At 43.1% G+C, this 27,990-nt stretch overlaps 1 protein-coding gene across 3 annotated transcripts in view; it reads left to right on the top strand.

Annotated features, from left to right (window-relative positions):
• Positions 1-27,990, top strand: part of Plxna2 (plexin A2) — a 204,742-nt gene that overhangs the window by 77,074 nt on the left and 99,678 nt on the right. For 2 of the 3 annotated variants that reach the window (XR_009584712.1, XM_060364968.1), the window contains exon 4: positions 18,561-18,695. The exons of the other annotated variant lie outside the window; for it this stretch is intronic. Coding sequence is in view for 1 of the 2 variants with exons in the window: in XM_060364968.1 (XP_060220951.1) it covers positions 18,561-18,695 (135 nt within the window). In the remaining variant the exon portion in view is untranslated. The remainder of the gene's footprint in view (positions 1-18,560; positions 18,696-27,990) is intronic. 3 annotated transcript variants of the gene reach the window in all.

Genomic DNA, 27,990 nt, shown 5'->3' on the forward strand with positions numbered 1-27,990 from the left:
AAAAAACATCTTTCTTGGTGATCTGGAAGAATGTATGTATGGGGGGTCAGAAGAGACAGAGATAGACAAAGACAGAGGTACACAGAGAGAAAGGCAAAAACAAGGGGCAAGCAGAGCCTCTAGGACTGAGAAGGGAAAGATCAGGTACAGATGAGAAAAAGAAGCAAGTAAGAAATGAAGGTGACCAGTATAACAAGAGCCTGGTTTGTGGACACTGTCACGCCCAGAGCTTTGCAGACTCACATTCCTGTTACTTTTCTTCCTGGAGGGAAGTCAACAAGGGCAGTGGAAGCTGAATACTGATTGTCTCCTCCATCCTTTCTGCCTCCTCTTTGTCTGCCCCTACATGCTCTCCTCTGATGCCTAGCACACTAACCTAGTTTTGCAACACAAGGTGCAGATGCTGAGTGTTTGAGGCTAGGCTATGGCAAAAACAAGGGTGATAGCCTAGCCCTCAGTGATCTAGGTGGGTGTCTCTTGTAGCCTATAAAAGTATTTTCTTCCCTAAAGCTCTGATCATATCTCTATGAGAAGACTCCCTTGGCTCAATAAGTTACTCCTTCCTTCCTTCCCTCCCTCCTTCCTTTCCTCCCTCCTTCCTTCCTTCCTTCCTTTCACTTTACAAATAAATGCATCCAGAAATTTGATACTGTTCAAAACTTCATTACTCAATAAAGGCTGACCCATGGTCAGTCTTGAGGCTTTTGTCAGTTTGGAGAGCCCAGGACAATTGGCTCCAAATTTTAAGAATTCCCTTCCAACCACTCACTGATACTTAAACCATTCCAGGGCCTCATTCAGAAACACCCAATACGTCAGTGTTTCCTACAAAGGGTACATGCACACTTGCCCAGTGCAAAGACCATGACTGTCAAATCGACACTGTAGGTGTATATGCAGCGCAAAGGGAAGATGTAAGCATTGTTATTCACACATATTAAACCTCATTTTTCAAAGGAATTAAGGTGACTTATAAGAAAAGATTAGACTTTATCCATATGCATCTTGTAGGCTGGGTAAATTTTGGGTCAAAGTTTTTATAAGTAGGTTAGTGTCCCTCCCTCCAACTAGAAGTCCTGTCTAGCTAGGAGGAGTCTTAGCTAGAGTCACTTCCTCATCTCCTAGAAGCCTATCTTGTTGTGGGTCTCCAGCTTTTCCAGCGATGAAGCACCCTTGGTTTCTCTTCTCTCTCTATGTCCTCTGACCCAGCCCAGCTCTCTGTTCATCTGATCCCCACCTCATTTCCCTCCACACTCCCTCTCCTACCATGTTCCCTCTCTTCATCCACTTCTTCTGTCTATTGTATTTCACCTTCTGAGTGATATTTAAGCATCCTCTCCTAGGTCCTCCTTTTTTAACTTCTTTGGGTCTGTGAGTTCTAGTATGTTTATCCTGTATTATATTGTCCAAATACACTTATAAGTGAGTACATATCATGTGGTCTTTCTGGGTCTGGGTTACTTAACTCAGGATGATATTTTGTAGTTCCATCCATTTGCCTGCAAATTTCATGGTGGCCTTGCTTTTACTAGCTGAATAGTATTCCATTGTGTAGATGTACCACATTTTCTTTATCCATTCTTCAGTTGAAGGACATCTGAGTTGTTTCCAGTTTCTGGCTATTACAAATAAAGCTGCTATGAACATAACTGAGCAAATGTCTGTGTTGTAAGGTGGAACATCTTTTGGGTATATGCCCAGTTAGAACAGTGATTGAAGGAATGTCCAACCAATGCTTGTCCCTACCTGAGATCCACCCCATGGGAGAGAGCCAACCCCTGACATTATTAACAATACTCTGCTAAGCTTACAGACAGGAGCCTAGCATAGCTGTCCTCTATGGGTCTTCACCCAGCAGCAGATGAAAACAGATGCTGAGACTCACAGCCAAACATTAGGTGGTGCACAGGGATCCTTGTGGAAAAGTGGGGAGAAGAATAGAAGGACCCAGAGGGGACAAGAACTCCACAAGAAGACCAACAGAGTCAGCAAACCTGGGCCCGGGGGTGCATACCAAGACTGAGGCACCAACTAAGGACGACACATGGACTGGACGTAGGCCCCCTACACATGTAGCTGATGGTCAGCTTAGTCTTCATGTGGGTTCCCTAGTAAGGGAAGCAGGGGCTGTTTCTGACATGTACTCTGTTGCCTACTTTTTGACCACTTCCCTCTGGTAGGGCTGCCTTGCCTGGCCTCAGTGGAAGAAAATGCACTCAGTCTTCATGAGACTTGATATGCTCTGGTGGGGTGGGTTAGTGGTAGGGCTTCCCTTTTTTGAGGAGTAGGGGAGGAAGAAGAAGGGAAGGTACGTCTGGAAGGAGAACAGGGAAGGGTTGAGATATAAAGTGAATAAATAAAAAAAGAAAAAGAAAAGATTAGACAACATTACAATAACTAACTTAGAACTAGAACATTCTTGCCTCTTCCTCCACAAAGTCAGGGAGGGGAATAGACTAGTAAGCTTAACAGAGTTGCAGGAGTAAGGTTAAATCTGAGGTTCCCAGCAGCCAAAAAACTCTTAATTTTTTTTTTTTTTTTTTTTTTTTTTGTGGTAGAAGGGCTCACTCCCATTTTCCAGAAAAGAATTCCCAGAATTTACATTCTATATATAATTTATGATCATGTGAGGCCTTGTACAGAATCCAGGACAAGAATTTAGCATCAAAATCAGAGTCTTCTTTTAAATGTCAATTTCTAATATTAACCCCTCATCAAGTGCCAAGACTAAGAAATCCATGCAAGTATTCAAGGAGGTACTTTCATGGAATAACAAACAATAAAACACATGAGCCATAAGGGAAAGTGAGCTTTCTGGTTAAGATTTTGTAGTCCACATTTGTGGCTTTCTGGAGCTCTAAGTTGATTAAAGATAGAGTGCAATTTTTAAAGTACCCTATTGAGCATGGCACACTGCTGAAAGTTGAATAAAAATGAACTATATGGATTCAACTTCTACCTCTGGAAATTTATAATTTATCTTGCCACTTAGATGAAAACTCAGATGACAGCAGAAGAGTGTTAAAATGAAAGACAATAAGATGTTAACATCACACAAAAGACAAAGGTAAGCATCTTTTAGGGAGATGAATAAACTGTTTCAGTCCCTTGCTGGCACTGACTGGCTGTGTGATTTGTGGCCATTTGCCCCTCTGTCTGAGCCCCAGGTTTTCATGTGTGACATTGGTAAAGTGAGGGTTGGTTTGGTAGTAAAGTGAGGGTTAGTGTAAGGTGCTTGGTGCACCCATAGCAGCTTTTAGCGTTAGTAGAGGAGCCATGAGAAAAGCGAGGAGGAGTAGAGCTCTCTGGGAAGCTGAGGATTCACTGCTGTTTCTGAGCCATCTCCTTCCTCATAGTTAAGACTTCTCCAGGTCATTTTCAGAGATGCTTTATAATAGATGGTTTTTCAGAAGCCAGAACTCATCTCCTCCCTGACATTGGATCTGTTTACATTACAACTTGATAAGGTATCTGTGACCTCAATCTATTTTCCTTCTTCTTAGAAAAGGCCCAGGCCCTAGGTAGTGCTGAATAGTCACTGTTTAGGTCTCTCCTGCCTGGACAGCCTTACAGGCTACCCAGCTCTCAGCCTTCAGGCCCTTTCCCTGCTTGTCCCTAGGGAGTTCTAATATCAGACAAAATAAGACTGTTTATTCCCACCACTCTTCGAGGGATCTCTGCCTGGAGTAGTTGTAGATCAGTGCCCTGAAGCTTCCAGGCGACCTCTAAAAGGGCTGAGATGAGAATCCATGTGACCCCACCCCTTTTCCCAGATACTCTCACATTGTATAGCCTGAACACTAGAGTGGCCAGGTGTAGAGTCAAGACTCAGCACATACAAGGCTCTGCCTCCCTCCCATGCTTCTTTGCAGCTTCTCTGGTACTTCCCAGATCACTGCCAAACTGTCAAAAGCACCAAGAAGCAAAGTGCTGTTCAGTTAATGATCACAACCCCAGGAGAGGTACAGAGCTCTTTTAAGAGGCAAATGTAGGGGGAGCAAGGGTGTGGGAGGGGCAGAGGGGGATGCTTTAGTGCTTGGCACAAAAGCCTGCTCTTTCTGAGGCACAGATTAGAAGTGGGCAGGTCTGCTCCAGCTGCTTTCTTTGTGGGTGAAGGACTAAAGCCACCCCCTCACTTTACTCCTTTTCGGAAGTAAAAAGGGTCAGAGTGAGAATATTGTCATCTTTTGGTGGGTCCAGTGGTCTCAATGTTCTGGTCCCCAGCACAGACCTTATGGAGACCCTATCAGCCTATTCTTTCTCTCCCAGAGAAGGCCCACCTCCCCAGATATGCTGGTAGCTCCAACAGCAAATGGCCTAGCTGGGTGCATTTGGCCCTCGCTTTCCCTCTCCCCCTCCCAGCCTGCTCTGTTGGAAAGGACAGAGTGGAATGGCCCACTGCCTCCTGAAAATTCCCTCCTTATTTGGTCTTCCTCAACTCATCTCTGACACCTTTACATTCCTCAACTCATCTGTTTTGAAGCCTTGCTATATAGGTGGCATGGCTTTGTAGCTGAGGAAATTAGGAATTAGTATTTCACCCCACTCCAGCTGAGACTGTACCCTGGTCTGATTTCTACCCCAGAGAGTTAAGTTGTAATCTATGAAGGGAAGATAGCATTTACAGGAAGGGAGATTGACATATGGGACTTGAAGATCTTGAAAGAAAACCATAAGTCCTGGGAAGTGGCTGCTGAGCCAAGTCCTATGTGGTGCAGCTTCTAGCCTTTGTGAGCTTGACCCAGCTTTGGGAAAATCTTAAAGACCTTTTGCTCCATGTTGTCTGTCAAGTTAACACAGCCTCAGCAACAGCCAGCTTTTGGGAATGGTGCCATCCTGGCTATTGAGGCCCAGGAGTACCCAGTATCTGGGACAATTGAAGTATTTTCTTTTATATTTTCTTTTATTTCTTTTATAGGACAGTCTGAGGGGAAGAGCCTTCATTCTGTTTTACTGACCAGCAAGCTCATGGGACATCTGCTAATGAGGGAAAGGCAGTGAAGAATTTATTCCTCATAAGGCCAAAGCCAACCTCACTTCTCTCCTATTTACCCCAAGTAAGAACCTGGCACCTGCTGTATTGCATTCTGCCACCAGCAGAGCCTACCTTATTGCACAGCAGCTAGAATATCAGTATGAGGAAAGATAGTGTTGAGGAGAAGGTGTCCAGCAGTGAGGTAATTAGAAGAGGTCTCAATAGTGAATCAAGGGACCAAGACCATCTGTCTACCACAAAGCCAGATGCAGTGGATGGGACAGTCTTTGCTTGCCACCTTTTCCCCAACCCTACCTTGATCAGTAGGGAAAGCCTAGCAATGAATTAATTAGGGCTCTGTTGTCTGAGGCAGCTCATTATTAAAAGCCCTCTCCTGGGAAGAGAGATGGGGAGTGGTGTGAAGACAGCAGCTACTAAAACAGAATCCTTTAACAGCTGCACTGTCTCAGTCTGCAGTGCCCTCGGGCTCTACCAGGATATCAAATAGACAGGGTACATGGGTGTCCCTGAGCTAGGGACTAGAGATGTAGGAGGATGATGGCTTTCTTCCTCTTTCTTCTATTGTCCTTGTTCCACCCCAGCTCTGACCTATCTTCCTGACTTCAACCCTTGCCTTCTACTATCCTTGAGGCTCTGCGGCTCTTTCTATAGCAGTATCTGATCTTCTCCCAGTCCACTGAGGACCAGTGGTCATCTCCATGAATGATTCTATTGCCAGGGTCTAAAGATATGTGGCAGGAAGAATGAGGTAGGACAAGAAGCTGTCTTCCCTTTTCTGTTTTGTTTTTAGAGATGGGCAGAGACCTAGGAAAATGAAAGCACAATAGTTCAGACCCTGATTTTCTTTTTCCCAAGACTTGGGGGAAGTCACCTCACAGTTTGCGCCTCAAGTTTCTCATTTATAATGTGAGGATAATGGAGACGCCTACCACAGCAGGTTGTTGTGAGCACTGAAAAGATGTATATAAAGCATTTCACCCGATCAGAGCAATGGGCACTAAACGCAAACTGGGTTAGCCTGAGTCCACTCCTGCCAGTGTCAGCAGGTGGACCCAGGCCTTCAGCTAGCAAGCAGTACAGGAAGTGGTGGGGCACAAAGCAGTACCAAGCCTGGAAAGGCACAAAGCTCTGTACAGCCTTGTCTCTTCTCTAGGTCCTTAATCTGAGGAAAGACTACTACCTGTATTCACACATGTAACTTTACTAGGAGACTTTCCGGTGGCTATGGGACTGAAAGGTGCAAGAGGGGGTAGCTTTGGGGTTTCATCACCAACCAAATTGTGAAATAAAGGTACAAAGATAAAAACACTGGGGACATAATTGGAAAGAGGTAGAAGACCATGTTAGCTAGACTCTAATGACGAACTGGGGAGGCTTTTCTATCAAGAGGGACAATTAAGGATGGTGTGTGTGCGTGTGTGTGTGTGTGCGCTTGCACGTATGTGTGTGTGTGTGTGTGATTTCTTTCAATATCTTTCAATATCCAAAAAGTAATGTTCACTCATCATTTTTTTTAAATTGTGAGACTGAGATTAGCAAGAGAAAGAAAATTACAAACATCTGAACTTTAAGGATTTTTGCATACAGAAAAGGCAGGATCAAATACGTGTTTTAAGAAGATTAATCTGGCAATGTTGGGTAAAATAGATTAGAGAATGAATATGCTGGAGGCAAGGAGACTTCTCAGGTTGTTGCAGCTGCAGAGATAAGAGGCAGCAAAACTCCACACGCAGTAGCTAGCAAAGAGATGAGACATACAGCATGTGAATACAGTCTCCGTTTCTCTTGGTCACTGCACATTTCCTGCACCATGGTGTACATACTCCATGTATATTGTTTTAAGACTTCTTTTAAAATATCAAGTAGTCATCCTGTATCCAGACACAGAGCCTGGGTCAGGGTATGGTGCTCAGAGTCCCAGACTTCCATCCTGCAGCTCAAAAGCCACCCTCAGTGCTAAAAGGAGATTATAGTCCCTATTATGCATAGCCAGACAGTCACAGGCTATGGAAAAGAGTGAGTTAATCTGAAAGGATAATTACCATTTTTTAAGTTCTCCACCCTTTGTTCTTTTTGAAAACTGCAGACAGCCTTCTTGCCACCATGCAGGAGACAGCTATGTACCCATTCCCGAAGAGAGCTCTCCAGAGATCCTCAGCACTGTGTTGTGTAGATACAGTTTCTAGTCCAAGTGAAGTCAGCCTCTGCCTGTTTGACTTGAAGTAAACCAAGACCCCACAGAGCAGCGGAGTGGAAGAGACTTTGAGAATCAGTAACAACCAGCTTCAGGTTCTACTCTGCCATTTTGCAGTTGTGATTAGATATAGACACATAACATTTTTTCCTTATAAAATGGGAAATTTTCCTTATAAAATTTCCTCATGAAATTTTGGAGACTATTCCTGTTTATACCCCCAACCTTTTGCACTGTGGATGAGATGGAATAGATGCAAATAAATGGGTTTAAATTAATTAATAAGGAGAGAAAGCTTTTCCAAAGCATATATATGCCCTACCTCTTTTAGGGAGAGGAAACTGGCCTACTTCTAACCCTGCTGTCCTCTCAGCCCAACACCTGTTGAGGAAGACTGCCCTGCCCTCCACATGGCCAGAGTCACTCCTTGGCCAAACTGCCTGGGCATCCCCAGGAAAAGAACCCATGTATGTATGGTCCTGTGAACAGAGATTCTTGCATGAGCTTTGGGTAAACAAAGACTCCTAGGTCTTGGCAGAGTTCCTCATTACTCTATTAATTTCTTCTCCCTCCCTTCTCATCCCTCCTAACCCTGTGCACTGTGTGAATTATAGTCTTGCCTCTGCATAATGTGATTTCATCTGCGGCTGCTTAATGTTTCAGCTGACTCTTTCTGTGTTTATCTTAATGTTTCCCAGAACACTCTAATGTTTTCTCTTCTTGACAGCTTTTCTTGTTTCTGAATCCTCAGCCCTGCCCAAACCTAGAGCTATAACCTGTTGTATAAGGTACAGAGATGGGCCCTTATAAGAGCCACTCAGCTCAACTTTGCATTCATCCATTCTGTTCTTTGTAGTTCAAACCCAACTTAACAGTGTAGAACCAAGGATATAGATTCTTTTTACTTCCAGATCTTAAAGTTACTCTCCCATGAGCAGTAAGGGGAAAGACCCCAGCTTGGGAACCTCAGTGCTTCTCAGAGGCAGGATCTTGCCCTAGGATAATGAAAGCAAAGCCCACATCTCATCCTGGAAGTGGCATGTATCAGTGACTGCTTGGTTATTCTCCCTTAACCCAAGAGGATCAGTGAAGAACCAGTTTTGACCAAAACTCTGGCTTCCAATGCTCCAGCCACTTTCTTCAATCTTGCTGGCATATTTTCCTTATTCCCTGAGTGCTCTACCTTACATGCCAAGTTTACTGTTTAGACTGTTCCAAGATGCCAGAATCTGAAGAACTATTCTCTGCATCCCAGGAAGAAGCCCGTCATACCCTGACCTACCCACCCTCAAATCCAGATTCCTCACGCCCTGTGAACCCCTCTGCTATACCTCCTATTCTCCATTGACTAGCTAGGGAAGTTTATAACATAAACAGAAATAAAAATACTTATATCAAAAAGCATCAGTCTCCACTGTAAAAGCATTTGTGATTGACTGACAACTTTGTAGGGACAAGGGTTGTGTGTGTAGTACAGCAGGCTTCTTAGCTCAGTATGTCTCAGTTGCCTCCTTCTCATAGGCAAGAGGGATCCCTCACCCCATCTTCCCTCTTTCTCTTTTCCATTGGCCCAGTGTAACCCACAGGCTGCTGAGTGCTCCACAAATTATCAGAATACTTGGGACCAGACTCCTAGCTGTTCTTCAGGGAGCCTTGGCCCAATGAACTGTGACTTTACACACTTTGTCACCTTTCCAGAGCTCCAAGGACAGAACTAAGACCTGCAAGGTACGGTGGGAGCTGCTGTCATTTCTCTCTCTCTCTCTCTCTCTCTCTCTCTCTCTCTCTCTCTCTCTCTCTCCATCCTTACGCCCTCCCTCTATGTGTGTGTGTGTGAGAGAGAGAGAGACTGTGTAGGAGGGAAGAAAGATGATCTCAGAGACTGATTTCAAGCTATAAATAATTCGGGTCATGAAGTCCTACAAAAATAAACTTCAGCTTGAATCCTCTCTTATAGAACTAAATGCACAGCTGCAGGCGTGTGCTCATTAACTCACCAGCATCCACTGAGAGCAGCCAAACACCCACCTGCCTGTAAAGATCAGAATGTGCATATGTGACATACACAAGCACACAAGCACTACCTGTCAGATCCATAGAGAGCACACCTGATATACCAAACACATTTATACCACACATTACACACAAGCATGGCACACGGATGCACAACACTACACACAGACACACAGAGAGGCATACACATCACACACAAAACATGCATATGAATACACACACACCACATCATATACACAGACATTCACATCATACAAAAAACATATACATCAGACACATACATATATCACACAGAGACACACTACACAGAGATAGAAACATACATCAAATATACATACATCACACCAATTACACTATGTACATACACAAATGCATGACTCACATAACACACAGAGATACATACATGCACCATGCTACATACCAAACATTAAACATGCCACATGTGTATACACTTACATACTCACATATAGTCGCAGATATATCATACACACACACACACACACACACTATATCCACCAGCAGCAGCACCACCAGCACCCCACATGCATGTCCCATCTACCATACAGATTCAGATTTCTGAGCTAGAGCCAGCCAGTAACAACCCCAGGACAGAGGTGCTGTGACTCTGCTCAGGTTACTATGGGCCTCAGTCACTTTGCATCTAAACTCTCATCCTTTCCTAAGTTCTGAGGTCCAGGCAACCAGATTTTTAAAAGATTTGGGTTCAACCTCAGTAATGCTGCCTTCAGATTTGTAGCATACTTCACATTTTCCACAGATGCAATTCCCGCTCTAGATTAAGTCAGATGGGCCATCCCTATTTTGAATACTTCCATCTTTGTGGAAGTCACTCTCTTGAGGCTAACCCTTTGAGTCTGTGACAGTGATGTGAGCTGTTCCTGTTCCCCGAGTTCTCTAAAGGAATGCAGTATCATTTATCAGTGTCCTCCATTCCCTAGAGCAGCCTGGCTCATGGTAGGCATGTAATAAATAAATAGGGGACAGTACTGAAAATCTTAGCTAATAACTCTTTTCATTTCCACAATATCCATTTTGTGCTGAGAGAGAAGAGTAGCCATCCTTATCTGGCAGCTACAGAAACTATTACATGCACAAATAAAATGGCTTGCTGCAAGCCACACTCCAGTTAATACAGAAGTTGGGATTAGACTCTGCCATCACCAGAATCTCAGGCCCCAGCAATGTCTGCCAAACCCGATTTTCTCCATAGATGTCCAAGAAGATCCCTAACCCTACTGCTGACTAGTAGTTCTTGAAAGCCATTGTGACCATTGCTTCTGCTACTAACAGTCTGCCAACCCCATGGACAGGCTTTATTACAGAGTTAACTAAAAAAAGAAACTGATACATAGGAGTCTGAAGGACCACAGGTAAGCCAGTCAGTTCTGCATGCTGAACTGAATGGGATATTTAAAGAAGGAGTTGTCAGTCATTTCTATCCAGACATAGCTGTGATTTAGAGGAAAAAAGTAATAGTGTTAAGGTCTTTTCTTCCCTGTCCCTTGCCCTCCAAGAACAGACATTGAATCTCCCCTGGGCCCTATCTCACTCACTCCTATCCCAAAGCCAGCTCTGTTAAACTGAATTTTAGTCTCCAAGAAAATCCCTCCAATTTTGCCCCTTAGAAAATAGGTAACAGTCATACTGAGACTGGGGGAGATCTGAAAGATGAGAAGGTAGGGGACACTTGGATTCCAGGATTTCATCCTGCTCAGATCGACAACAGGGGAACCTGAAAGGATAAATTAGTTCATCTTTGTTATGCTTTGAACAGTAAGCAGCACATTGTAAAAGCACACAGGTGGTAGTTATTAAAAAACTTATCAGGACTGGAGTTCCACATGGAGAGCAACAGAACCAAAAAATCTAGGCAAAGGGATCTTTTCTAAGGCTGATACTCCAACAAAGGACCATGCATGGAGATAACCCAGAACCCCAGCACAGCTGTAGCCCATGGCAGATCAGTCTTCAAGTGGGTATCCTAGTAAGGGGAACAGGGACTGTCTCTGACATGATCTCAGTGGCTGGCTCTTTGATCACCTCCCTCTGGAGGGGCCACAAAGGAAGGCAATGCAACCAGTCCTGATGAGACTAGAGTCCTGATAGGCTAGGGTCAGATGGAAGGGGTGGAGGACTGCCCCTATAAGTGGACTGGGGATTGGGGATGGGAGGAGAAGAGGGAGGGAGGGCAGGCAGGATGAAGAGAGGACAAGGCCACAGAGGAAGACAATACAGCCACTCCTGATGAGACCTAACAGACTAGGATCAGAAGGAAGAAAAAGAAACCCTCCCCTACCAGTGGACTTGGGTAGGGGAGTGTGTGGAGAAGGGGGAGGGAGGGAGGGAACTAAAGGGGGGATACAAAGTAAATAAAGTATAATTAAAAAATTTAAAAAAGCTATTAACAAGGACTTTAAAATAGTTGGGAAAATGTATAGAAAAAAAGAAAATAAACGAAAAGATAATTTTGTCACAAGGATGGATTCTAAAGGTAATGTTCAAATTAAAATATTTTTACATTTTTTTGGAAAAAAGAGGACAAGGGAGGGTGATACAGCTTGGATACAAAGTGAATAAATTGTAAAAAAATAAATAAATTTAAAAACATTAAAAAAGACAAACCCTGAAAAAAAAAAAGAAGAAGAAAAAGATCTTATGTGGTCCACTCTGATTGGGTTAAATAAGTGGTCTAGTTCAACTTATGAATATTTTTCTGGTCATTCAATCCTAGCCCAGGGAATACAACACTGAAGAAAGCTGCCACTTGTGGAACACTACTGAACAGATCAAATTCTTGGCTTTAAAAATCCCACGACAGACTAAGATCAGAAAGGAGAGGAGAACCTCACCTATTAGTGGACTTGGGGAGTGGCATGCAAGCAGAGGGATTTGGGAGGGGAGGAGGGAGGGGCTTATGGGGGGATGCAGAATGAATAAAGTGTAATTGATGAAAAATTAAAAAAAAAAATCCCACTTAGGGGTCCAGAGAGATCTCTCAGCAGTTAAAAGCGCTGGCTGCTCAGGAGGATCATTTTCCAGCACCCACAAGGGAGATCATAACCACCTAAAACTTCAGTTCATGAAGATCTCTTCTATTTCTTTGGGCACTGAAAGAATTGGATGCATAGACATTCAGAAAGGCAAAAACCTGTACATGTAAAATACAAATGAATAAATATTGAAAATCCAACTATTGTCCTGTCATACCCCAGAAGTTTCCTTCCATTAGTCATCTTGTGCCTAAGACCAATGGAGTGCAACTCTGTAGGTCAGAGCTCCCTGCTTGCATTCTTTGTATAAATATTTACATCCCTTCGATAACTGGCAAGACCCAGAATCTTGAACTTCTGAAGGTAGTTAAGAATGTAATTCTCTTTAGGTGTATAGATTTTAGTATGCTTATCCTATGTTATATGTCTAATATCCACTTATGAGTATACACCATGTGTGTCTTTCTGCTTGTGGGATACCTCACTCAGGATGATCTTTTCCAGTTCCCACCATTTGTTTGCAAATTTCATAATTTCTTTGTTTTTAATTACTGAGTAGTATATCTATTGTGTAAGTGTACCACAATTTCTGTATCTATTCCTCAACTGAGGGATATCTGGGTTGTTTCCAGGTTCTGGCTATTACAAATAAAGCTGCTACAAATATGGTTGAGCAAATGTCCTTGAGCATATTTTGGATATATGCCTAGGAGTAGTATAGCTGGATCTTGAGGTAGCACTATTCCTAATTGTCTGAGAAAGCACCAGATTGATTTCCAAAGTGGTTGTACAAGTTTACATTCCCACCAGCAGTGGAGTAGGGTTCCTCTTTCTCCACATCCTCTCCAGCATGTGTTGTCACTTGAGTTTTTGATCTTAGTCATTTTAATGAGTGTAAGGTGAAATCTCAGGGTCGTTTTGATTTGCATTTCCCTGATGACTAAGGATGCTGAGCATTTCTTTAAGTGTTTCTCTGCCATTTGATATTCCTTTATTGAGAATTCTCTGTTTAGCTCTGAACCCCATTTTTAAATTTGATTACTTGATTTGTTGCTGTTTAACTTCTTGAGTTCTTTATATATCCTGGATATTAGCCCTCTTATGGAATCACTAAAACAATCCTCTATAATAAAAGATCTTCTGGAGGTATCTCATCCCTGATCTCAAGCTGTACTATACAGCAACAGTAATAAAAACTCCATGGTACTGGCATAGAATAAAGGGTTGGTGAAGGTCTTTTCCCAGTCTGTATAGACTGTTGTTTTGTTCTGATGGCAGTATTCTTTGCTTTACAGAAGCTTTTCAGTTTCATGAGGTCCCTTTTATTGATTGTTGATCTTAGAGCCTGTGCTGTTGGTGTTCTGTTCAAGAAGTTGTTGCCTGTAACAATGAGTTCAAGGATCTTCCCCACTTTTTCTTCTGACAGATTTAATATGTCTGGTTTTATGTTGAGGTCTTTGATCCACTTGATTTTAGTTTTGTGCAGGGTGATAAGTGTGGGACTATTTGCATTTTCCTACAAGTAGACATCCAGTTAGTCCAGCACCATTTGTTGAAGATGCTATCTTTTTTCCATTGTATGGTTTTGGTATCTTTGTCAAAAATCAGGTGTCCATAAGTATGTGGGTTTATTTCTGGGTCTTCTATTCAATTCCATTGATCCACCAGTCGGTTTCTATGCCAGTACCATGGAGTTTTTATTACTGTTACTGTATAGTACAGCTTGAGATCAGGGATGAGATACCTCCAGAAGTTCTTTTATTATAGAGGATTGTTTTAGTGATTCTGGATTTCTTGTTATTCCATATGAAGTTGAGAATTTTTCTTTCAATGTCTGTAAAGAATTGTTTTGGTAATTTGATGGGAATTGCATTGAATCTGTGGATTGCTTTTGGTGAGATGGCCATTTTTACTATGTTAATCCTGCCAAGCCAATCTGTACACCTAAAGAAGCTAATCAAGAAGGAGACCCTGGGTAAGATGCTCAATCTTCATTCAGAAAGGCAAATGAGATGGACATCAGAAGAGGGAGAAAACAGAGAATAGGACAGGAGCCTATCACAGCAGGCCTCTGAAAGATTATGCCCAGCATGGTATCAAAACATGCTGAGATTGATAGCCAAACTTTGGGCAGAGTGCAGGGAATCTTATGAAAGAAGAGGGAAGACAGAAAGATCTAGAGGGAATAAGAGCTCCATAAGGAGAGCAACAGAACCAAAAAATCTGGGCACAGGGGTCTTCTGGGAGACTGATACTCCAAACAAGGACCATGCATGGAGATGACTTAGAACCTCTGCATAGAAGGAGCCCATGGTAACTCAGTGTCCAAGAGGGTTCCCCAATAATAGGACCAGGGACCGTCTCTGACATGAACTCATGGGCTGGCTCTTTGAGCACCTCCACTTGAGAGGGGAGCAGCCTTACCAGGCCACACAGGAAGATAAGGAAGCCAGTCCTGATGAGACCTGATAGACTAGGGTCAGATGGAAGGGGAGGATGATGTACCCTATCATTGGACTGAGGGAAGGGCATAGGAGAAGAAGAGGGAGGGAGGTGGGATTGGGATGGGATGGAGAAAGGACTACAGCTGGGATACAAAGTAAATAAACTGTAATTAATAAAAATAAAATAAAATAGTTTAAAAAAAGAATGTGATTCTCTGGGCCAGGTACTGACTGAGCAGTTTGCTTCTTCTTGTTGCTCATAGAAAAATTTCACTAGGTCTCAGGGAAATAACTCCCCCTAAAAGTATAACAAGCCTGAGGAAAAGTCAGAGGGAATTACTCATGTCCAGACCCCACTCTGCCCACTTCCTGTGCCACACCCAGGGGAAAGGCCTCTGCTGCTGACTAACCTCCAACCTCCAACAAACCTGCCCCCTTTCCCTTGTTCTGGTCTCTGGCCTCTTGGTCCATCACTATTTCCTCTGGCCTTCTGTGAGTGTCTTGGCAGTTACCTAAGCTTGTAGCAGATAACAGGGAGTAGAGGAGTATTTAAGGAAGTGCTGAATTCTTGACCAAATACTTTCTAGAATTTGGACAGAATGCAGTATTGCTTAGTTCAGGTGATTGCCCACAATCTTCTGTTCTACTTTTGTTTTTGCTCTGGTATTTGAGAGATACAGAGACTTGACTCTGTAATTTCTGGTTCATTAAATGGTTGTGGTAGCCAACAGAGAATTAAAGCACGCACTGTGTCTCTGTATGATGGAAAGTTAAGGGACTAGTCATCATGGAACATGGCAGCATGTGTGATGATACTTGTTCTTTGTACAGCCCCAGCTTTGTGTGGTACTGCCTGGTCTCTGGGATCACAGAGGGAGGGTCTGACCTGTTGTATTTATTCTTCCTTGTGACTTTGTGTCCAGACTTTGCTCTAGGCTCCTAGCCTATCCCAGACAAAGGGAAGGTGGCTATTCCAGCTGACAAATGGAAAATCAGCTTCCTGAGGCAGGATATCCCAGGCCTGGCCTGAGGGAAGGGACTTCTTCTGCAGCTCCTGCATGGAACTAGAGCCTTGAGGAGACAGCTCTTTTTGAGAGAAGAATTGGTGTGACAGTTGAGAAATTTTCCATTGGATATGGCACTGTGCTGACTCAAACAAGAGCCAAAACCAAACTACCCTATATCGTTGAAACAAATCTGAGCCAAGTCAACAGGAAGCACAACCATCATGTCTTTCTTTCATCTGGCCCAACAATTTCTGTGGCTAAAAACTACTTTATTTTTCTGAAGGCTTTCAGAAATTTAAGCCTGTTGATCTAAAAAGAAATCTGACTTGGATGGCAAAGGGCCTCCTTTTAGTTGTCGTTGGTGATACCAGGTATAGACTAGAAAGTAGTCTATACCTGCTTCCTTCTGCTTAAATCTCTGGGGTAGAAAGTTGTTGTTTCAGCCTGAAACATCATGGCTGACTCATAGTGCTTTCCTCAATCCTATGAAAGTAAATGCTCATTCCATCTCTGGAAGGAAGCTTTGCTAACAGTTGTCAAAGCAACTGTCTTTAATGCAGAGAGACTACTAAGGAGATTGGAAAAGGGTAAGAGTGGAGGTTATGGGAAAGAAGAATCAGCCCACAAAGGAAGAACCATGGATAGTAATGGCTAAAAGAGTACTCTTAGTTCCATTGAGCTAATCCCTGCAATTTCAATCTAGAGCTCCCTGGTCACCTGCCAAAGCAGTGAGAACATGATCTCCCAGGCTAGGCCCTAACCCAGTTCCAGTCTTTAAAATCCAGGTACTGAGACTCAGGCCATTGGGTACCCAACCTTAATATGTCCATAGTCTGTTTCCCCTCAACAGCCCATCTCAACCATCCACCATGACCAGTCTTAGGCCCCTTCATTATGCCCCTCTCAGGAAGTACAGAGGTAGAAATGGTGGTTTGGGTCCCACTCCTTCAACTCTGTAGTAAATATTGTGGTTGACCCTCTCCACCCAGCCAGGCAGAGCTGAATTCTCTGCTCACTGTCTTCCCAGGTTACTACAGTATCAGGTCAAGGTGGGCCGCTGAGATAACTCCAGCATGGCCTTTCATGCATAGAAGGGAAGTTCTCAGAGTATTGTTAGGACTAGGTGAGCAGAGGGAAGAAACAATGAAACAAGAGAGAATGGAAAGGAGGTAGGGGACAAGGCATTCTACCTATGTTAATAGAGAAAATAGCTTGTGACCCCACTAAAGATCACTGAGTTCTCTGGCAACTGGTTCATAGTTCATATCCATTCAAAGCTTGTTTCTCAAACATTCCCTTGTCTATTACAATCTGTGTCACAGCCTCATGCAGGTCCTCAGAGAGTTATAGGGAAAATAGAAAACACATATCCACCTTCACAATGCTAATTACTCTACACATATCAGAAGCAATTAGAGAACAATTCAAATAGTAAGTCAATATGCATTAGCTAATACATATACAATGAGCAAATCAATTGATTATAATCCTAGGATACATGTCTAATAGAAAAAAAGGTGCCGGCATATGTAATTAATTATTAGGGGCAAGGGGCTTCCCAGAGCAGGCAAGACAAGTCAGAAGGAATGTAGTAGGATGGGAAAGGGAAGCTGGAATAGGAAACAGGATAGGGAGTGAGTGGTGAGCTGCTGATCTGGAATGGAACTATGATTTGAACCCATTCACAGCAGGGACTCCTTGCCAACAGCTCCTTACATGAAATTCTTTCCTTGAGGACATGTAGGGCTCATCCAGAGTAGCCTTCTGCTGATAGCCTCAGCATCTCTGGGAATCTTAAACATGGGAATCTCCCACCAAAACAGAGGTTATGGTCTGGCTCAGTCACAAACTTTCCATCCCCTCCAGGCAATTCTGGGGGCAGCAGGATTAAGAGCATTAGGTTATCTTGCTGCTTCACAAGCTTGGCTGTGCCTTTGCTTAGGGAGCTTTTAAACCAGGTGACAATGCCTAGGCCATACCCTTAAAGATTATGATTCATGGGTCCAGCTCTGATATTCACCTTAAAAAACAAAAACACAACAACAACAACAACAACTAAAACTTTTCAAGATAAGCTGAAGTATGTAGCCTGGGCAGAGCAGCCTTAGGTAAATGGCATTCAGGTCCTTTTTGTTTACTGTCTTGGGGTGGGGCAAAAGAAAAAGGAACATACTTCATCTGCCTAGGTAACTTGAAAATAGAGCCAACTGGCATCTAGGTGTAGAAAGATTTCTGAGACCTGAAATCTTCAGTCTCTCAATGATAACAAGGCTTTTGATGATCTGCATAATTGTTCCCCCATGTCAGCCTAACGCAAGGGTACTGTGGATAGACAATTGACTCTCCAATCTAGAGTAGGTGTGCTTATACACACCCACTTGCTATAAACATCACACATTCTGTAGATGGTTATGCACACAAAAACAACTGCATAGAGACAGTCAGAAATTTTCACGTGCATTCAACCACAAATAAACCACCACTAGGAATCCCAGACCCAAACTGGGCATTTTGACAAATGGTACATGTCTGTAAACCCATAGGTGGAAAAGTTGAAGGTAGAGGATTATGGGTTAGTGGGAAGACTGGGTTACATAGTGAAACCCTAGCTCCAAATAAATGAGAGAAAGAAAGAAGAAAAGGGAGACAGGGAAGGGGAAGAGAGAGGAGAGGGGAAAACAGGGTAGAAGGAAAGAGAGAGCAGGAGATCTCAGATCCTGCATACTGAAAGTGGGTGTGAATGGATTGGAGAGTTTAATATAAGTTGCACTTCTTTCCAGGGCAATGACCTAAAGGAATAGCAACTGACTTTTATAAGCTACCCTTCCAGGTGGAAGCAGGTAGTCCATGGGAAGGCTGGACGTTAATACTAAGGGCAATTTGGGTTTCTTGCAGATCCGAGCTGATGGTCCCCCCCATGGAGGGGTCCAGTATGAGATGGTCTCTGTGTTCAAAGATGGGAGCCCCATCCTCCGGGACATGGCCTTTTCTATCAATCAGTTCTACCTGTATGTTATGTCTGAGAGACAGGTAAGTGCTGACACATATCTCTCCTTTCCAACTCTAGAAAACCTCTGATAACCTGTCACCTTTGATCAGAAGTTGATCTAACCTACAGCAGAGACTCCAAGTTTGCTGTGCAGGGATTCTGAGAAAGGTAGAGTTGTGTGGCATTTATAGAGAGATAGAGGGAAGCTACCAGGGCAAGCCTCTTCCTGGAGGCTTCTTTCTAGGCCACAGCCTCTGTCTGGGTGAGTGATGAAAAGCCCTGCAAGAAAGAGCTAGGCTGAGCCCTGCAGCATGGTGTGATTAGGAGGTAGATTTACTGCTCCTGGGCCCACAGATTTGGCTGCTCATGGAAGCCAAAGAGTGTAAATAATCTAGGCCTCTAGGCTGGCCTGGCTTCTGGGAGACAGGGCTGAAATGGGGCTCTGAAAGGAGATGAGATCTTGGCCTGAATCTGAGATTGGGATGCAGGATGGAGCTGGTCCATTCTGGAAAGCTGAAACTACTACAGAGGTTGAAGACCTCACAAGTGATGCCTCAATCCTCTGCTAAAGTAGCAACTGCACAAACCCTATTTTTCAGGATCCAGGGAAAATTTACTCTTCAGCTCACATTTTATCTACAGGTGTTTGAAAAGAAGGATCTATGGGGAGGGAAAGAATCAGGGATGATGGGATTTACCAGACTCCCTGGAGGAAAGAAACTGGGCAAATTTCTTAGCCATGGCTAGCCATTTGTTCTGCAGCAGCCATGATAGTATCCTTTTTTCTGAGGATAACAAAAAAGAAAGACAAGGATTCTGAGGTTGTCTCAGCGCTCAGGATGTTGACTGAAACTGTAAAGACAGCTGAGCTGGAGGACCCACCCCTTCACTAGGTATCTCCCAGTAACTGTGTCTTTCCATGAATATTCCTCAAAGACCCCAAAGCCCCTGGTCAGTTTCATGATTCCCAGAGTTCTGTGTGCTCTCATTTCAAAGATATAGAATCTGGATCAATGGATGATAAATGAGGCATGTGCAGGAGTAAGGAAAAGGTATGGGTGCATGATGGCATAAGGAAAGCAGTGATGCAGCTCTAACTTGAAAATTACTTCTTGAGAATAGATGACACAAATCATATGCTAATTGAATGCAAATTACATCTTGATCCTCTTGAGCCCACCTGTCTTTTCCTTCCTTTATTCATATGGCCTCTGCAGTTGAGGCATAAACAGATCCATTTGAGAACTTAGTAGAACTGACAGAAACTTTGCCAAACCAGAGTGGGTAAGACAGTCCTAGAAACAAACATTGGCCTATTAGCCCAATAAAATAACCAGTGGATCTTGGAAAAGTTTTACAGGACAAATAATTATTGGGAACATAGTATAGAAAAAATATCAGAACAAATGAGGTTTGGTTGTTATCCTTAAATTGATTACAATCTAATGAGGGAGACATATGCCCAGAGATCTGTACCATTGGATAGATTCTCTAGGTGCTCCAGGATTTTCCTCCTATTCTTTTTGGTTTTTAAGGCAGAAAATTATTTGTACTGTGGGGGATACATTTGTATATGCATGTGTTGTCTGTGTGCAGGCTAGGAACCAACCTCAGACATCAATCCCAAGGCATCATCTACTTTGTTTCTTAAGACAGTGTCTCTCAGTAGCCAGGAACTTATTCAACAAATACACTAGGCTGACCAGCAAGTAAGCCCCAGGGTTTAGTTTGTCTCTGTTCCCTACTACTAGGATTATAGATGTGGGGCTGTGTGTATATGGACTCTAGAGGTCCAACTCAAGTCCTCATGTTTGTATGACAAACACTGACTGAGCCATGCCCTCAACCCCCAGAGAGTTATTTTTAAACAAAGAAGGTAGATACTTACTCCATAAATTCTAAGCCCTACATTTTAAAAACAGTCACAAGTCACCAAATCCTCGTTTTCAAAATATAACACCCTACTGACATTTGGCCAACACCCAGATAGTTCTAAAGAACTACCTGCAGACAGCAGGATGAAGTGGCAACTATAGAGCCAGTGAAAGGGTGACCACACTGGATGAAGAGTCTATGCTTTGGTAGTATTTTCAAATATTCTGTATGCCTAAGGACCAAGCAGATCACTCTGGGCAAGAACTATCTCTTGGGTTCCCTGAGTCTATTAAAATATAAATCCAAGAAACACATAGCAGTAACCAGTGAGAGCTAAAGGTGACTAAGAAGGTGGCAGAGCAGCACATTCTCTTCTCAGATGGGATGCTTTTTGAAAATGCATTCAAAATGTGGGCAGAAGAGGATGTGGTTCAAAAGCAGAGAGCTTGCCTGGCATGCTCAAGCCCTGGGTTCCTTTCCTAGCACTACACAGATGGCTGAGAAAAGAGACTGGGTCAGAAATGAGAACTGCTCAGTAAGCTTCGGGGTACATAATGAGCTCCTAGTCAATATTTGAAACTATCAGCCCTAGCCACATCAAGTGCCCAAGTATCTTGTTTATAAATATTCTTTCCTTTCACCTGTCTTTTGTATCAGATACTCTGTTCTTGTAATAGTCAGAACCAGACAGATTGCACAGCAGCCAGCCGCAGGAAGCTGAAATTGTAATCCTTTGAGTTTAATGTCATGGGGCTGTCTCTGGTCAAGTAAGATATTAGTAGGAGTTCCCCATACCAAATGGAGTGAGGCAATCAGGAGGCTGAGTCTAAAGGGGGATTTGTGGTGGAGCTCTGAAGCCTGTCCCCTGGGAAACTGCAAATCATGTAGAAGAGCTAGTTAGGTGACTTCAGCAGGGGTGATCCAGGGCTGATGGCCAAGAGCAGCTCCTAGGGCCCATCTGTCTGAGGCCACGGAACAGAGTATTGATACTCAAAATGGCCTCATAAAAGACAGGTGTGCCAGGGGGATAGTCAGTAAGAACAAAGTCAGGTAGCCTGTTTTTGCTCCCAGTGTTTGCCATTATTGTTCACATGATCCCACAACCTTAGCTTACTCCTTTACTAATTAAAGAATATGAATCAGGTAATGAGGTATCTCTGAAGCCCCATGCCTGAGTCCTGTCTCATATTTTATAGCTGAGTTGCCTTGGACAGCCACTTAATCTCAGTGTATCTCACAGAAGGAAAGCATGAGAAAAGTTGAGATACCAAATGAAGAATTTCTTCTTATTCAGCATCAACGCCCATACTTACCATGTGCACTCTATATGGCCTTTTCCTAGCCCTTGCTCCCTATAGCCCATTACTGGATATGTAGTGGTATGTGCTTCTTAGGATGAAGATAACAGCATGTGACCCGAACAGCTAGCCCTGCCTGAGCTAGGAGGCCCCAGGTCTTGGAGCCTCTAGTCCTGACTCCACCAAAAGCTGACTAGAGTCCTAGTCCCTTAACTCTTTGGGGACTTGGAAAGACAAGCGTCCAAGACAGAAATGGCGGTCTAATTCCAGCATCTCCCAGATCTTAACAAGACTTAGCAAAGTCCTGGGTTGGGACTTTTAAAAATAATATTGGCAATAAATGCATTTTTATTATACTAAATCAACAGTATAAAATTGTCATTGTTGATACTTTAACATGTGTTTTCCTTATACTTTTAAATATTAAATGTTTCCTGTACATCTTGGACAGTTTTTGTACTGTCAAGTCCTTAGGAATGATCCTTGGGTTCTGGTAATTTTTCTTTGGTATTTTTTTTTTACTCAGTTTATAAAGTGTCTATATCAAGAATGAGAAATGATATTTTTTGTCAATTATTTTGTGAATTTTGGTTGGTTGTTTTTCTTTTCACTTAACCCTGTGGTCATTTGGGGGAGAGAAATGATATTCTAATAAGTGGTTCTCAACCTGTGGACAAGCAGCCCTTTCACAGGGGCTGCCTAAGACCATCAAAAAGCACAGATATTTACATTATAATTCATGGCAATAGTAAAAGTACAGTTATGAAGTGGCAATGAAAATGATCTTATGGTTGGGGAGCATCACAACATGAAGAACTGTATTAAAGGACCACAACATTAGAAGGTTGAGAACCACCGTTATAATAGATTAAATGACCATAATTAGATTATTTGTCATAAAGTGTTTCTTCTGCTGCTGAAAGTGTCTACTGAAACATACATTAACAATTTTCTAAATGAATTTTCCAGATAACTTCATTTTAATTTGAATTTTATTGTCTCAATTTTGGAACACAGTTGACACATAAATCAATTTTCATGTTCTCTTACAAATACTGTACTCAGTAGCAGCATTGGTAAGCTTGACACTAGACCATAAGACCTTTCTAAAGGAAAGATGGATAAATGCTCCTATAAGTATCTTCCCTGAACCATGATCATTATGCAGAGAGTAGGAATTTGTTGATCAGTAAGTATGTTCATGGGTTAAGGCAGTATATCTATTTTCCATTATTGTAACAAAATATTTGAAATGAGGTAACTTGTAAAGTGAAGAAGTGTATGCGCCAAAGTCAAAACAGTATGGTCTAATCCCCGGTAGGGACTGCTTACCTGTGTCACAGTGTTGTAGGTATCCATGAACATGCTTGAGGAGGGGGATCACATGATAAGACAAGAAGCAGAGAGGTGGGGGAGGAGCTAGACTTGCTCCTTCTTAACAACCCTTTTGTAAGAGCCAACCAATATCTTCCCAAGGACAGAACCGTCAGTGATCTAATTACATACCAGCATCTATCCTCCTTAAAGGCTTTACAGTAATTTCCAGATTGTGAGGTTGTGTCATACTCAAGCCATATTCAAACTTCATAGGATACTATGGTGAGGACCCTTTCTGCAATTTCACTTTATAGCAACTACTATGGACAGTGTAATTTCATGTCTTCCCTCTATGCTTCTGTTCCCCCACTCTTTGCCAAAGATAGGGTACCTCTTACATCCTTGGGACCATGTGAGAGTAGAACCAGGTTTCCAGTTCTGCCTGGAGAGTATTCCATCTCTGCACAAAGCTAGAACCTTCCAATCTAGCACTCAGATCTCTCTCTCTTTCTCTCTGTCAATTAACTAAATGTAATTAAGAAATAGTACTAGTAGGAAGTGTTGGGTCATTAGTGCCACTGCCTAACAAGTCAATGTTAATGTACTCTTAATGGATCTTTGGCTGGGCCAGTCCCAGGGGGAAACTTGGAAACAGAATTCCTGTCCTACTGTTAATTGCCCAGGTGCTCCATCAAGAGAAGGCTGGCTCTTCCCTCGGAAGACCCTCACGATGTCAGCAGTAAGTTAGCAGATGTCATGAACATGAATACAACTTGCTCACAGACCCTCAGTTCTAATGGAAGTCAGTCAGCAAGTACTGGGAAAGTTAGGCTGGGAGCCAAGTAAAACAGCAAGTAAGAAGATGAAAAAAAAAAAAAAAAAAGAGGCACAGCCTGATTCCAACCCAGCTTGTCAAGCTGGCCACTCCCAGAAAGGGAATACCACTCTGTCCTCAGGGTAGATGGGAAAAGAGTGTAGGAATGGAAGCAATTATTCTATTTTATACTTTAATTAGATTGAATTAACAGAGGGAATAGAGGCATAAAATGATCCAGTGAAGGGTGAAATGGAAAAGGGGAGTCTGTGCAGAATGGCTCCATGCAGGCTGGAGAGCCTTGGGAAGAACAGAAGGCTGGAGATGGGTGATGTTTTTTGGAGAGGGTGGGGCCTAGGCTGCTTTCCATTTGGAGGCTTAGAGAGGACGAATCACATGTTTAAGATCTGGTATGTATGACTGACACAATTGCACAGCCATTTATTATGTAACTTCAGAAAATTATCTAATTTTCTTCTCAGCCTCAGTTGCTTCACCTGTATAATAGTATAATAATACTGTATAATAATAAAGTAGTGCTCTGAGGATAAAAGAACAGACATAAAGTGCCTAGTATGTGTTGAGCGCACAGTCTAGGCTTCATCATCAATGGTATTGTTAGTAAAACATCCTGGTACCTCAGAGAGGACCAGAAGTTTCTGTTGCAATCTACAGCCAGAGAATGTCCTGCTCCTAAGAATAGCTTACAGCCTGGCATTGCTGCTGCAACCTGTCGTCCCAGTGGATCAGCCCGAAAACTCTGGCCTGGCCAGACTGGGCTGTGTGCTCATAATTTGGCATTTATTTTAAAAATCCAGCAATGTACCCAGTAGACTAAACATCCCACTCTCTCAGAACACATAGAGGCAGCCCCTAGTGCTTATGTGAGGCCAAAAGGCCAGAATACAAACATCTGTGGAGAGGAGGGAAAGGATTTCAAGCCAGGTCATCCCCATGCCATAGGCCACATGTATGGGCATCTGGTTTGGAAAGGACCTGTCAGGGCCTCTCCAAATATGTAACCAATCCCCAAGCTCAGTGACAAAGACAGGATAAACCTCTTCTGCCTGTGAACACTAGACATAATCCAAGTGTCTTTTGTATACACTGTTTGTTTGCTATATTACAAACAACCTCAAACATATCTTTTCACAGCCTCAGGGAAATGACATGAACATCTGGAGTTACCAGAATGACGTATGGAGAGATGACTTAGCAAAAACCATGTAGTGCACTTGCAGACGAACCTGAATTCAGTTCCCAGCACTCCTGCCAGTCAGCACACAACCACCTGTAATTTCAGCTCCTAGGGCTCTGATACCATCTCTGACCTGCATGGGCACTATATACAAATGCACATACCTATACCACCACCATGCACATACATGAAACTTAACAACAAACAAGGGGCTAAGACTGGACTTTTGACCAGACTGATAACCAATCCATGTATATTGGACACCCTTACGACCTGGCAGTCTTAACACAGTCTCTGCTGTAGTCCCTAACATGTCAACCATGTTAGCTGTAGACTCTGAAAGTGAGGCGCACACACACACAAATAAGACAGAAATGAGATTGGCTTTGGGGATCTCCTCATCCCTTTTACTTGCCTCTTCACTCTAGTGACTGTCACTCTGAGAGAATTATGTGTAAAAATATCTAGAGACAATTTAAGACATTAGGCTAGGGAGCAAACAACTGCATGGTTCCTTGTCTGCCAGGAATAGGCCACAGAACACCAGAGCTGGCCAGGACTTCAGAGATGGCCCCTCTAATCCCAGATGAAAAATATTCACTGGGCACTTTCAGCACTGCAAGGATCCAGAACTCAGATCCAGGGTCAACACAAGTGTGTGAGGACACACCGGTGGTTTTCCTTCAGGCTTCTTGTTGGCTAAGGTTGTTTAAGTCCCCACAAAAAGGGCCACATCAATGTTGTTAGTGCTGAAAGTACCGCTGGGAAATGGACTCTGTCAGGAACAGGTCAGCACAGGGACATTCCCTGTCAAATCATGGGTCTTGCCATGGTGACATTGTCCAAGCTCTCAGGCATAGCTCTCCCTCATGACACAGACAAGTATTCCTCACTGTGCATAATTGCTGGATGAGCACATTTACTACCTTGTCTTAAGAAGTTTACAAGTATAGGACAATGAGAACTTCAGCCTGGAGTCATCAGACACATAGATTATGAAACCCCTCCTCCCACAGTCTCCAATGGGCAGAGAACTAGCTCCCCTTCCTTCCGTCTTTCTGTCTCTATCACTGTGTATCTCCATCTCGTCTGTCTCTGTCTCTCTGTGTGTCTCTGTCTCTCTCTTTGTGTGTCTGTCTGTCTCTTTTTCTGTCTCTGTGTGTGTCTGCCTTTATCTGTGTGTGTCTCTGTCTCTGTCTCTGTCTCTCTCTCTCTCTCACACACACACACACACACACTTTTCCCTCCGTGGCTGTGGGAAGAAAGGGGAGGTCAGACCATTCTTCTGCATGATGAGATGCCAATACCCAGCAAGCTTCACCAGAGAACACATTTTTTCACTAGTTTAGTCCCATTGAATAATTACTAAACTGTATCTAGGACCAAAACCAGAACCATTTTCAAAAGGGCTATGTTCATGCCTTGGATATTAAGCCTGACACCTGTAGCCAGCTACTGAATTACCAAGACCCCTAAGTTACATGATGACATTGTAGAAACAAATAATGTGAAAAACTACACAATTCCAGGGTCATAGGGCCTTGCATTCTGACACCTCAGACTGTTAGTTTTGATTGTGGGTATTTGTTTAGTCCAGGGGAGAAGACTTTTCCAGTGTAGACAGAGTTTGTCTATGTGTGTTTTTACAAGGCAAAAGGTGTCTGTCATGGGCATCCCCCTTTTCTGGCCTAGGAGCCTTAGCTCAGGGGACACATGAAGATGGGGCTGGGGTAGGCAGATGGTTGAACTGGAAGAACTGGATGAATTATGGATGTTGAAGATTAGGGAAGTGAGGATAAGGGGGTTGCTGTTATACTTTCAATCCAAGCTGTTGGTGCACATGTGTTTCTGGTTAAAGACCTGGAACTCTGTGTGGCCCAGGAGCTGATTCTCATTCAGATCAGTATTTTTCCCAAAGAAAGGGCAGAATCCTTTCTCCAGGAGCACAGTACAAAGAGCCAGCCATGACTTCCTCCCACCAGGTTTTGAGTTCCCTCATCACCAGCATCAAAGAGCCCAGAGGCTAACCCGGATCATTGTTGGCCATTAATATTCTCTTGGAACATTTTTAAAAAATAAATGTTTTCACCTGAGGGAAAAGAACTGCTAACCTACTCTATTAATCAGACACTTGGATTACAGTATTTTAGAGAGAATTCCAGCCTTTATTTTAAAGTTCTTTGGTTTGGAAAGAAGTGATTAAACACAATGCTCAGGCTGGACAGACTGATGCCAAATACCCTCATTGCTCTAAATGGGCAGGGGACTTTAAATGGGGACTCTGCTTTCAGCTTTGGCAGGGGCTCTGATTTTTCTTTCTAGTAACTGCTGATGGCGGACACCCTGACTGCCCGCGGTGATGTTTCAAGGATAGGATGATGGGAAATTACTGGATCTTAATTCAAGATGCCCAAAGAGTAGCTCACTTGCCCTGGCTATAATCTATGTCATCAGGAGAACCAGGGCTGCTCAGACCAGCATTCTTTCCCCAACTTGACTGTGGCTTTGCTCAGCAAAGGCAAAAGGAAGCAGTGATTGTGTGTACAAAGTTTTAATTTAAAAAATTTAAAACAACCTAGGCCCCAGAGAGTCGCTGAAGATGTTCCCAAGAGTCAAATTAAACTAGGAGAGATTTGCATATCATTTGCATATATAGCCTCTTTCATTCAGCAGACCATTAAGTGTCTACCATGTATAATGCATAGCTTTGTCCACTGGTAACTCATTTGCATATGCAGATTTGGACAACGCTGCCTTTCTAAGGAATGGTCCAGCAAATATCTTATAAATAGTTCTGCCCTGGAGATAGTCTCCTTATGATTTCTTCCTGCTCT

This window comes from Meriones unguiculatus, chromosome 11, assembly GCF_030254825.1.
Source record: "Meriones unguiculatus strain TT.TT164.6M chromosome 11, Bangor_MerUng_6.1, whole genome shotgun sequence".
In the NCBI taxonomy this organism is placed as follows: domain Eukaryota; kingdom Metazoa; phylum Chordata; class Mammalia; order Rodentia; family Muridae; genus Meriones; species Meriones unguiculatus.